The sequence below is a fragment of the Stomoxys calcitrans genome, chromosome 5 (assembly GCF_963082655.1).
Source record: "Stomoxys calcitrans chromosome 5, idStoCalc2.1, whole genome shotgun sequence".
NCBI classification, from domain to species: Eukaryota; Metazoa; Arthropoda; class Insecta; order Diptera; family Muscidae; genus Stomoxys; species Stomoxys calcitrans.
In genome coordinates this window covers 20,177,962-20,191,526 of record NC_081556.1, presented here as the reverse complement: position 1 = coordinate 20,191,526, position 13,565 = coordinate 20,177,962, and the positions used below count along the sequence as shown (strand labels likewise).

The window sequence follows — 13,565 nt, the reverse complement described above, 5'->3', positions numbered from 1 at the left end:
AATGATACAATACTGAATGTATGCTGGTCCCACTTATGCCTAAGGTTGTCTCAACCTCACGATAGGTAACATGACGATCTTGCGATATCAGTTGGCGCACAGCATAAATGGTTTTTGGAACAACAACTGATTTGCGACGACCTTCACGAAATTTGTCTTGGAGTGAACTACGAACTTGGTTGAGTTCACCATACCATCGAAAAACACTGGTCCTTGATGGAGATTCATCGCCAAAAATGGAATTAAGTTCATCGATACACTGTTGTTGAGTTAATCCACCTTGCAAAAAATGTTCGCTAAAAATTTTCACGATTTAATTCCATTTTTTTGGGCGGGATGAGTCTTTTAAGTTACTGTAAGCAACACAAATAGCGCTCATATGTCAAAACGTTCTAAGTACGTATAACTTCAAAAATGTCAAGCTTTACGATAGAGCTGTTAGTTGGCACATTGCAACACAAGGGTTTTCCAATCCGGAAATATAAAAGGCAACCCTCGTATGTTCGTCCGATTTGCAGTAATAATGCAATAAAATCGTTCTTTGTCAACCGATTATCTCAAAATTTGTTGTAGTAGGGAATTTCTCTTGACTTTCGACATTACTGGAGAATTTGATAGAAATCAGTTCAGATTTAGATATAGCGGCCATATATGTATATCGCCCGATTTTGACTTCTAGAGTCACAGCAAGAGCATTTATTGACCAATCGCGAAAAAATTTTGCACAATGCTTTCCTCAACGACTACCACAATATCTGTGAAGTTTGTCCGAAATCGGTTCAGATTCTGATATAGCTCCCATATATATGTTTGCCCGATTTTGAGAAATATTGCAATAGAATGCTCATTGGTTAACCGATTCTCTTGAAATTTGGCAGGAGGGATATTATTGTGACTCATTATATAGCTGGTGATATGGCTGCCATATATGTTTATCGGCTGATTTTCACTCCAAAAGCCTAAAGTTTCCTTCTGACTGCTAGTGTGGATCACACACACACAGAAGGTGTTCTATAGTCTCTTCTTCTTCAATGTCCTCACAGCTTCTGCAAAATTTGTTGCTGGCAACCTTCAGTCTGTCAGCAGGTTTTCCGATTAGACAATGGCCTGTCATGACGGACACAATAACTGAGATGTCTGTTCTAGCCAATGACAGCAAAGCAGTAGACCTCTTCAAGTCTAGATTAGGCCACATAGTTTTGGAATGCTCACAGCTCCCTCTTTTTGACCATCTATCATTTGTTGTCCTTCGGGCCTGGTCCTGAAAACTTAGCTTACATGTCGCTTGAGGTATACCCACAGATTTCAGTATCCCTGGAATGTGTAGGGTAGTTCCTAGTCTCGCAAGCTAGTCCGCTTTACAGTTCCCTGGGATATCTTTGTGGCCCGGCACTCAGAACAGGTGAATTTTGAACTGTTCAGCCACTCGTTGAAAGATCTGTCGAGGGCGGTTTTTTTGTTCAGAAATACGTTCTCCAGGGATGCAATGGCTGTCTGAGAAGATATTTATGCCAATCGTTGTTATGGCATTATATCTTAGCCACTCCACCACTTCCTTAACTGCAAGGATCTCCGCTTGATACACACTGCAGTTGTCGGGTAACCTTTTCGATATGACCAGTTCTAGATCTTTAGAGTACACCCCAAAGCCCACCTGGTCCTTTAGTTTGGAACCATTCGTAACTTCTATTACCAGGGATTTTATCAAAAAAGCGTCTCAGGTAGGCTATAATCCATACAGCCTGGAACATCGGAAATGGTATCAAGGATAACACAGTGTCCGTAGCCGCCACATGCATCAGATAGTGGCGGCTGTAATGCACAAACAAACCATCCTTAGAATGCGGTTAAGTATTGAGCAGTAGGTGGTCTTTTGAAGCGCCGTCCACCAGACCACAACACCATATAGCATTATAGGTCCGACAATTGCAGTATATAACCAATGCAAGACACGGGGTCTAAACCCCCCATATTTTGCTAATGGCCCTCTTGCAGTTGCATGGGGCAAGAGTTGCCTTTCTTGCCCATTCCAAAATGTTGGATTTGAATTATGCATGCTTCAGTGGAGAGTTTGAGCAAGACCCATGGTGTTGGGTTCACAATCGTTTGGCTCGACCGAACTTAAAGACGTCTTCACTTAGGTTTATACAATTATAATGTCACAGAAAAATTTCTCCACAAAGAGATGTCGCACTGGGGCACGACGTTCGGATTCGGCTATAACAAGGAGGACCTCTAGCATTGAGCTTAAACTGGAAACGGACAGCACTCAATTGCAGAAAGTTTCCATAATGAAATGCTCATGGGCACATTTGCATGGCAATGTCACAGAGGGATTTTTATGGATCCCCAACTGATTAATAAAAGTTTTCACAAATGGAATAGAACATGCAAAGGTTGGTAGCTTTACCGAAAAATCATTTGCAATTTACACCATAGGCAATTTGATCAAAAATATAAAATTTTTTTTTTTTTTTTCAAAATTTTTTCGCAAAATAAAAATTTCGCTGGCACATAAAAGCCCATAAATAAAAATGTCCTTAAAAATTTTGAAAATAAATTCTTAAACATACTTATAAAACATTTTCATAAAATGGATTTTTCTTGTATTGAGGATGTTAAGGGTTTTTTTTAGAAAATTTTTAATATTTTTTTTTTAATTCCAAATAATTTTATGTTTAAAATTTTAAAGAAAACCTCCTACCTTGTTCATGGCACTGTCTGCTTATTTGATGTTGGAATTACTTTAGAAAATTATCTATGGCCGAGTTTAATTTAATCGCAAAACACGGACACTTTGTGATTAAATTTGCCGTTTAAAGTACTGCAAAGCTCGAAAGCATTTGAAAGGGGGCAGAATGTAGTTTTACAATTTTTGATTAATTTATTGGCTTGTTTTTAATTTATTAGACTCGATAAAAAATAATGATTATATTGAAAGTAGCTTTGAAGATTTTTGTTAAAAAAAAAAAATAAAATTGTAAAAACTAAAAACAAACGATTTTGATAATTTTTTATAATTTTTTTTTTTAAATTCTTTCTTCGAAAATTTTTGGGTTTTCTGTTTTCGCGCACATTAGCATTGAGATTTATAAAACTAAAAACTTTATTAATTATTACAAAAGAATATATAATATTTTTTTTTTGTTTGTTTGATTTTTTTTTTTGTTATAACAAAAATTATGTCTTTTAATTCTTTTAACACCTTGTTTTTATCTTTAAATATTTTATCCTTTTATTTTACAATAAAAAAAAAACAAATTTACATAAAATTTTCTTAAAGTTTTCCTTTTCAATTTCTTAGTTGTTTCCTAGTTTGTTATAAATTATTGTCACTTATTTTATTTATTTTTTGTGGATCTTTTTTTTTTTTTTGCTTTAAGAAGGAATTTTTATTCTAATTATTTCTGTGATTTGTTTGTTTTTTTATTTATTTATTAAACTTTTTCCATTTTTCTATATACTTTTTGATTGGTTTTTCAATTAGCGTTACTTGGTTATTTATTTACAAAAAAAAAAAAATTAAATAAATTTGTTTTGTGTTAAACTCAAGGGTCTCTTGTATTTATCATGCTTTATTTTTTAATTAACAAATTTCACACAGGCTTCACTTGGCCCCACAAACGCGCACATACACACACACACATATATATATAAACACATATACAAAGAATTTCATCTTAGGTGGGGAATCTTATAACGGTTCACTTTTTCTTAAACGGCAGCAAGTTGGCTCATGGTAACGATAATAACAATGAAGGCAACAAAATAAAATCATATGGCCCCAAAAACAAATAACAGTATGAACTAAACAACAAATTTAAATAAAATAAAAATTACTTTAAATAAACTCAGGAATATTGGGCGATATATATTTATTCTTTTTGTTTTGTGATTGTAATAAATTTTAATGCAGCTTGTTATATTTTCTTTACTTTTTTTCTCTGGCGTTGAATTTCCGCGTTTTTTTATGCGGATTTTCTTATGCTTGCTCGAAAGAGTTGCGTTTTCAATTTTTTTTTTATTTTGTTGTTTACTTTATTATTTATTTATAAAATATTTCTGCTTTTTATGTGTTGATGATGATGTTACTGTTGTTGTTGTTTTTTTTTTGTTGGTACAGGGAAAACACAAACAAACAAATAATAATGAAACGTTTTCAAAATTTCAAAAGACAAAATTTCACGACAACGGGGTAACGGCAAAAAATTAAAGGCTGTGCAGTGCTCAGCGCCTGTTCACAGACTGATTTCATAGACGCGCTCCAAAACTCTCAATTACCAAAAACGAATTATCAAACATACTCACAACACACCATAGCAGCAGACACAAGACGACTCCATCCTTGGCTCTCTAGTGAGAGCATAATAAATAGTAGTAGTAGTAGTAGTGGTAGTCATCATCCAACCAGCCATGGTGAGTGCTGAGCGCAGCACAAATAACAACATTTCGTGGGTTAAGATAACGTCATCTGCAAAGCAACACACGAAACCCCCCTCTCAGTACTCACGCACACATCTTTACATGGCGAAATATCCAAGCAGCAGGCATACAAATACAGCCAGCCATACGACGAAAAGTAAACGACTACGTACGGCTACGATTGCCTGACGTAAGGCAAAAACATACATTCTCTGGCATACAATTGCATACTCAAACAACAAACTTTGGGCATGGGGAGAGCAATGAGAGTAAATATACAACTAACTACTCGCAGTTTGTGAAGTGAGCGGCAGCACAGCAGGCAAAGTCATATAAGACATCGAGACGAAGAAGATAAAGTCGTAGAAGAAGAAGCAGCCTTATTAAAAAGAAAGAAGTGGGTAGCCCTACAAGAGCATTAAGAAAAAGCGAAAGACACGCGACTGAAAATGCTGGCCGCAACAAAAAACTTAGCAGTTTGGGTTTCTTTGTTTTTATTTGCGTTTTATTTGAACAATTGGCGTTTTGGGGCTAACCGCCAATTCAAGGGAAATTCCATTATAAAAAAAGATAAAGAAAACCTCATTGCTTTTTCATATATTATTATTTTTTTTTTTGCTTATAAGAATATGGCTTGCAGACCTTTATTTGACTCATTGGTTTTTGTTTTTATTTGCCTTAACTTTTGGTTTGCCTTTTCTTCCTCTTTGCAACCACAAACATTTCGTTAACAATAAAACCATTTTAACATAAATGTGCTCTCATCAGGAACAGCAGCGAGAGCATAACAATAATAGTTCAAAAATAGTAAAGCTCTCAGCACTATTAGCTGCCATGGTTTGTTTGATGTTATTTTCCTTGTTTTTTCACAAAACAAAAATCTCCCACATGTGAGTTTGGTCAAGGAGAGCCAATAGCCTTTTAAGATTAAACATGAAAGAGCGAGACCGAGAGAGATAGATAAAATTTTATCCAATTGACATAATAAGAAAAAAACCCAAGACCCACAATTTCTGGTAAGAGTACCAACAATACAGAGGCTAAAACTAAATAAAAGTTTTTGGCCAGCAGACATTATCTTTCCAATTAGGAGACATCCTTTGAATGAGTTGAGAGAGAAATCATTTCGTACAAAAAGTGAGAGAGCAAGCCAGGGAGAGAGACAGCGAGAGCAGTAGTATGGATTTACAAAAGTGAGCCATGGCGATTTGCATGTTTATGATTTTGCAAATCTGCAAAGGCAACAACAACAAAAAAAAACAATTAATATTCTAATAAGATATAACAAGACTTTTAGAAAACCCTTATAAAATTTAAAAAAGAGTTTCAAAGGCGTTTAATACCCCTCGATTATCTTGCCATATTAAACTAAAGCAAAATATTAAATTGTTTTCTTAAACTCTTGCTCCATCTGTTTGGAGACCATGTGTTTTTTTCTGCAAACCTACATATGGGTTTCTCTGTTAATTGAGCTCCTCTGTTCTTTAATAACTGAAAAACAAGAGCAAGAAAACAAACGTGCTCTTATTATGTATTCTCTCACTCTCTCTCAATCTCTTGTTAATTATCTCTTTCTTATATTTCTAACATTTCTTTCTCTTGTGCCACTGTTAAACCGCCATATGTTATGCCCCTACGGCTGCAAGCAGCCAAGTGAAATTGAAAAGAGCCAAAAATGTTATCTTTTGTTTGTCAGCATGCTATTTACACTGTTTCCATTTGGCCTGCAGCTTAAATATTATACGAAGTGTTGCCATTGCTAATGGTGTGTGTATGTGGGAGAGTGTAGTGACTTAATGTTAAAGGTCAAGATAGATGATTATGTGCAAAATAGATGACTCAGACAGATAGTTGGTAGCAGGGTTAACATCACTTCGCTTTCATTGGATTAAGTGCAGTGACATTAAAAGAGACAACAACAACAACTGGTAGGCTTATTTGAATAGAGTTTTAAGCAGGTATTAAAGGTATGAAAAATGAAAGTTTATCAAACAATTTAAAACAATTTGTTAAATACCAGATAGTATGAATAATTGCTCGGCGAAGATGAGGAATCCAGAAACCATTGGTGGGAGGAGTAATGGTTCATGGAATAAGAATTCCTGGGTTTACGCTACTCAAGGGTATGAGGAATTATAAACCAAGAGCCTATATATTATTGTAAAGAGTAGTTTAAATGTTTCAGTAGTAGCCAGCCTATCCTATATAAGGCATACGATTCAGAGATGCCTCCTTCGAACTTTAAGCTGCTGGATGAAGCCGCTATTGCACATTACCAAAAATGGGGAACTACGGATATCAAAAACAGGCAGCTTACCGCTTATAGAATCTATTATTTGTACGTTTGTTTGTCTGTTCCCTAAAGACTCAAAAACGGCTGAAGCGATTTTCATAAAAATTTCACAGATGGTTGAGCTTGAGACCCTGTAAAAATAGAGTGATTAGTTTTTGATATCCGAAGATGGGGCGGACCCTTCCCTTATCACGATTTTCAAGAACGCCTGATCACGGAGATGGGTGCACCGATTTAAGAGAAATTTTGTATGCCAACTTATGGTAACCCAAAAACCCGAAATTTATATAAAATTTTAGGGCCAAATAATCTGGGGGGACGCCCTATCCTAAAACCCACCCGAACGGACATGTTTACCGATTGCGACAATATGGGTATCAAATGAAAGGTATTTGAAAGTAGAGTACGAACTTTGTAAAGAAATTTCACCCTTAGGGTTTGGGGGGCCTCCACACCCAAAAACCTCCCAACAGGGCAATTTCACCGCTTTGGGCATAATGGGTATCAAATGAAAGGTATTTAAAAGTAGAGTACAGATCTGACGTACACCTCCACCCCTCAAAATCCCACAGCAGGGTACATTTACCAATTGGGACAATAGAGATATCAAATGAAAGGTATTTAAAAGTAGAGTACAGATCTGATGTACACCCCCCACCCCTCAAAACCACTCACCATGGTACATTTACCAATTGGGACAATAGAGATATCAAATGAATGGTATTTAAAAGTAGAGTAAGAATTTTACATATAAATTCAATTTGTGTTTGTATGTTTTTTTGTTTGTTTGTTTGTCGGTTTGTTTGTTTGTTCCGTAAAGACTCAAAAACGGCTGAACCGATTACCTTGGAATTTTCACAGATTGTGTAGGTTGGTCTGGAAGGAAACATAGGCTATATAATTTTTTAATATCGGGAGGAGGGCGGACCCTCCCCCTTACCCCAAAAGTACTACCCAAAAATAAAAGTGGACCAATCGGAACAATATGGTATTCAAATGAAAAGTATTCAAGAATAGAGTACACATTTCATAATAAAAGTTGGGTCCAAGTACCTGGGGGGCCGCCCCAAAACCCCTTAAAATAGGTTTATTTGACCCAAAAATAAAAGTGGACCTATCGGGACCATATGGGATTCAAATACAAGGTATTCAAGAGTAGAGTACAAATTTCGTGATAAAAGTTGGTTCCAAGTACATGGGGGCCGCCCCGGCCCCAAAACGCTTTTAAAATAGGTTTATTTGAGGTTCATGACAATATGGGACTCAAATGTAAGGTATTCGGGAGTAGATTACGAATATGGTCAGAAAGAAGGAATAGGCATATAATTTGTTGATAAGGGAAGGGGGCGGACCCTCCCCCGCCACACCACAAAAACACCATCCAAAATCAAAAAAGGACCGATAAGGACAATAGGGGTATCAAATGAAAAGTATGCGGGAGTAGATAACGAAACTGGCATTAATGTCGAAGTATAGGGGGTCATCACACGCCCAAAATGGGCATATAAGCCCATCACGGATATGTGGGACCCGGTTTGTTTGTTCCGTATAGACTGAAAAACGGCAGAACCGATTTTTTCGATATGTTCGCATATTGTGTAGGTTGGTCTGGAAGGAAACAAAGGCCATATAATTTTCCGGTATCGGAAGGGGGGCGGACCCTCCCCCTTATGCCAAAACCTTAACCCAAAATCAAAAGTGGACCGATCGGGACTATATAGGTATCAAGTGAAAGGTATTGGAGAGTAGCATACGAATATGGTATTAAAATTTGAGTCTAAGTACCCGTCGGTATCGGAAGGGGGACGGACCCTCCCCCTTATGCCAAAAACTCAGCCCAAAATCAAAAGTGGACCGATCGGCACTATATAGGTATCAAATGAAAGGTATTGAAGAGTAGCATACGAATATGGTATTAAAATTTGAGTCTAACTACCCGTCGGTATCGGAAGGGGGACGGACCCTCCCCCATATGCCAAAAACTTAACCCAAAATCAAAAGTGGACCGATCGGGACTATATAGGTAACAAATGAAAGGTATTATAGAGTAGAATTCGAATATGGTATTAAAATATGAGTCTAAATACCCATCGGGCCACGGGAACCCCAAAACTTCCCCAAACAGACATATTGGACGTTAATTTCAATATGGCGCTCAAATGAAAGGTATTCGGGAGTAGATTTCGAATCTGGCATGCAAAATCAGATCGAAGTATAGGGGCTCACGCCATATGGAGGCGGACCCTCCCCCTTACCCCAGAAACGCCAACCATATCCGAAAGGGGTCCGATGGGCACAATAAGGGTATCAAACGAAAGGTTTTGGAGAGAAGAAAACGAGTATGGTATTAAAATTTGCGTCCTAGGACACAGCCCCCCCCCCCCAACCCTTCCAACACCAAAGCTTCTCTAAACAGATGTATTCAAAGTTCATGCAGTAGATTACAAACATGGCATAAAACATTAGGACCCAGTAATGGGAGGTCGCCCACCCCCAAATGGGCATATTAGCCGACTATCGCTATATGGGACTCAAATGAAAGGTATGAGAGAGTAGATTACGAATATGACATTAAAATTAGCCTTCAAATCTAGGTGGCGCTTTGCCTCCAAAAGATACATAAAATGGGTTACTTGACCCCATTATGACAATATGGCACTCAAATGATAAGTATTTGAGAGTAGAAGACTAATTTGATATCCAATTTTGGAGCCAAGAGTTTTGGGGTACACCCTAAAGCACCCTCTAAACTGAACTTCATTTCCGTTGGGAATAAAGTGCCGGTGATCGCCCCAGCCCTAAAATACCCTCCAAACGGTTCATATTTACCGGCCATGGCAATATGGGGCTCAAATTAAAGGGATTTGGATGTGCAGCGCGAATTTGATATCCATATTTTAGTGGAAATGTCTGAGGTGTCATACCTCCCCTAAGGAAGAACATTACCCTAAGGAAGAACATTACCACCAGGAACCGAGAAGGGGCAAATTCTCACACATCAATGAGTGCTTTCCGATTCAAATTTAAATTCAATGATAAGGGACCTTTTTTATAGCCGAGTCTGAACGGCGTCCCTGCAGTGCGACACATTTTTGGGGGAAATTTTTTAAATGACCATGCATGACATTGTACCTCGCAAATGTCGCCAACATTAAGAGGGGATAAATACCGCTTTGTCAGATGTTCTCGCCAGGATTCGAACGCGTTCAGCGTCATGGCTATAATGGCTCGAAATCAATATCCGCATTCAGGGCGAAGTGTCTCCACCCTAAAGAGATATTAGAGAGTTAAAGAAGGTGCAGCGGAGCGGGCCTGGTTCGGCTAGTATGCTATATAACATCTGCTGTTTGTACGTCCCGCACTAGCACGCAGAAGTATTAGCACTTTGGGTTCTCATTTCTTTGCAAACTTGTCTGATTTTGCGGATTTAAACATTTTTAAGTTGTTTGGCTTTTGAAAGCGATCAGGATGGTTCAACGGTTGAACTAGAAGGCATTTTCTTTCTCCTGTTCCTATGGTATAACAATCAGAAACGCAGAAAGGCCTCTGAAGAGTGGGCTAAGTATCCCCCCCAGAAAAATTGTAGCCCTCCCCTAGAATTGAAAAATAACTTTGTATGGATCAAAATTTCATGGGCTGGCAATGCTGGCAAGAGTTTATGGTGGCAGACTGCCACTTGAACCTAATCTGATTAAGGCTCCAACTAAACCCAAATGAGCGCTTATGTTCTCTATTAAATTCCTCGAAACACTCTTCTGTCTGAGTTAAATGCATGAATAAACCTCTTTTTCTAACCGTTTGGTTAAATCTACCATGAGATGGCTGAAAAGCTTTGAACATTTCTTGCCATTCAGAAGACTTTTATGCCACAGTTGGAATGAATGTCCTACTATTCAAGTACGGTGACATAATTGGAACATCTAACTCTTCTGAATGGTAAGCAAAATTCGATGCTTTTCACCAATGTTGTCATAAGTTCAAATTTAACTAAACCTACACCTTTGCCATGACTTCTTTTATGTCATACATTTGAAAATTGAATGTCCATAAAATTTTGTGATATTTTTAGCGATTTTGATTTGCCACCCAGTAAGCAGAAAAAAAAAACAAAACAAAACTCGGTTAAATCATTGGCTAATAAAAGTTCATTCACTTGAGTGTGAAACAAACCTCTCCCTTAACGTTGCGATGAAACCCAAATCACGATTTGTTTTTGTTTTTCATCGCTCTTTTTGGTAAAACATTAAAAAAGTAGTAAAATAAAATTAAAAATTGTTGTAGGTTGATAATAAACAGTTGTCTTTGGTCTTAAGACTTCTTCAGCCATGATGTTGATGTGGCGTATGAGCGAGTGGGCGCTCTGGAACCAGCCAAGTTAACGTCTCTCTTGTGTGAAATTCAAGCTAAATACAGCATTTGAATAAGCTCATCATCGATTGAACGAACGAAATGTACAGCTAGATATAGCCCACTATGTGTTTTGACAAATTGCTGTGTGACATTGCGCCAAGAAGGTTGTAATTTAGACATATTTTGAAGAAGAAATTCTTGAATAGCATTAACCGATTGTGCGTATTAATCATTTTAATGGGGCGCATTGACATGGAATGACTTTTTTTTGTTATGCTTTCATAATAACCCCAACGAAGCTGTTAATAAATGTCCATAGTTACTTGGGGATGCGGAGGTTGAACGGCTATACTAATCACATTTCTAATAAATGGGAATTTGGTCTAGGAGTAGTTTAATCACTGTCTGTGAATCTTTAGAAGATGACCAAGATTGGTTTTTTGTTGTAGGGAAAATTCCATAAGAATGAGATTTTGAAAAAAAAAAAAATGGCAAATCTATAAATAAAACCAGTAAGGAAAGGTAAAAGGCGGGCGGAGCCGACTATATAATGCCCTACACCTACCCTGCATTTATAAATTCGGGCAATGTATAAATATATATGTATAAGAGAGCTATATCTAAATCTGAACCGACTATTAAACAGATTGATTGAAAATTGTTGTTACTACGGCCATATAAGTGCAAATCTGACGATAAATATGTATGGGTGCTACATCCAAATCTGAACCAATTTTGATGAAATGGAGCTATATCCAAATCTGAACCGATTTTGATGAAGTCTCGCACATATGTTAAGACCAGTAGCAAAACAATCCGTGCGAAATTTTGAGCAGATCGGTTGAAATTTATAGCTACTATGGCAATTTAAGTGCAAATCGGGCGATACATATATATGGGAGCTATATCTAAATCTAAACCGATTTTGATGAAATTTTGCAAATATGTTAAAATCAGTTGCAAAACAATCCATGCCAAATTTTGTGCAGATCGGTTGAAATTTGTAGCTACTAGGGCCATTTAAGTGCAAATCGGGCGATACATATATATGGGAGCTATATCTAAATCTGAACCGATTTTGACGAAATTTTGCAAATATGTTAAAGTCAGCAGCAAAATAATCCGTGTCAAATTTTGTGTAGATCGGTTGAAATTTGTAGCTACTATGGCAATTTAAGTGTAAATCGGGCGATACATATATATGGGAGCTATATCTAAATCTGAACCGATTTTGATGAAATCTAGCACATATGTCAAGATCAGTAAAGAAACAATCCATGCGAAATTTTGTGCAGTTCGGTTGAAATTTGTAGCTACTATGGCCATTTAAGTGCAAATCGGGCGATTCATATATATGGGAGCTATATCTAAATCTGAACCGATATTGATAAAATCTCGCACATATGTTAAGATCAGTAGCAAAACAATCCGTGCCAAATTTTGTGTAGATCGGTTGAAATTTGTAGCTACTATGGCAATTTAAGTGTAAATCGGGCGATACATATATATGGGAGCTATATCTAAATCTGAACCGATTTTGATGAAATCTCGCACATATGTCAAGATCAGTAATGAAACAATCCATGCGAAATTTTGTGCAGTTCGGTTGAAATTTGTAGCTACTATGGCCATTTAAGTGCAAATCGGGCGATTCATATATATGGGAGCTATATCTAAATCTGAACCGATTTTAATGAAATTTTGCAAATATGTTAAAATCAGAAGCAAAACAATCCGTGCCAAATTTTGTGTAGATCGGTTGAAATTTGTAGCTACTAGGGCCATTTAAGTGCAAATCGGGCGATACATATATATGGGAGCTATATCTAAATCTGAACCGATTTTGATGAAATTTTGCAAATATGTCAAGATCAGCAATAAAACAATCCGTGCCAAATTTTGTGTAGATCGGTTGAAATTTGTAGCTACTATGGCAATTTAAGTGTAAATCGGGCGATACATATATATGGGAGCTATATCTAAATCTGAACCGATTTTGATGAAATCTCGCACATATGTCAAGATCAGTAATGAAACAATCCATGCGAAATTTTGTGCAGTTCGGTTGAAATTTGTAGCTACTATGGCCATTTAAGTGCAAATCGGGCGATTCATATATATGGGAGCTATATCTAAATCTGAACCGATTTTAATGAAATTTTGCAAATATGTTAAAATCAGCAGCAAAACAATCCGTGCCAAATTTTGTGTAGATCGGTTGAAATTTGTAGCTACTAGGGCCATTTAAGTGCAAATCGGGCGATACATATATATGGGAGCTATATCTAAATCTGAACCGATTTTGATGAAATTTTGCAAATATGTCAAGATCAGCAATAAAACAATTCATGCCAAATTTTGTGCAGATCGGTTGAAATTTGTAGCTACTATGACCATTTAAGTGCAAATCGGGCGATACATATATATCGGAGCTATATCTAAATCTGAACCGATTTTGATAAAATCTCGCACATATGTGAATATCAGTAACAAAACAATC

General features: G+C 36.9%; 1 protein-coding gene across 11 annotated transcripts in view; it reads right to left on the bottom strand.

Moving 5' to 3' along the window:
• Positions 1-13,565, bottom strand: part of LOC106083996 (protein muscleblind) — a 913,910-nt gene that overhangs the window by 362,926 nt on the left and 537,419 nt on the right. For 3 of the 11 annotated variants that reach the window (XM_059368555.1, XM_059368566.1, XM_059368568.1), the window contains exon 1: positions 2,705-3,024. The exons of 5 other annotated variants lie outside the window; for them this stretch is intronic. Coding sequence is in view for 1 of the 6 variants with exons in the window: in XM_059368568.1 (XP_059224551.1) it covers positions 2,705-2,713 (9 nt within the window). In the remaining 5 variants the exon portion in view is untranslated. 3 more of the 11 variants (XM_059368561.1, XM_059368559.1, XM_059368558.1) reach the window with 3 other exon arrangements.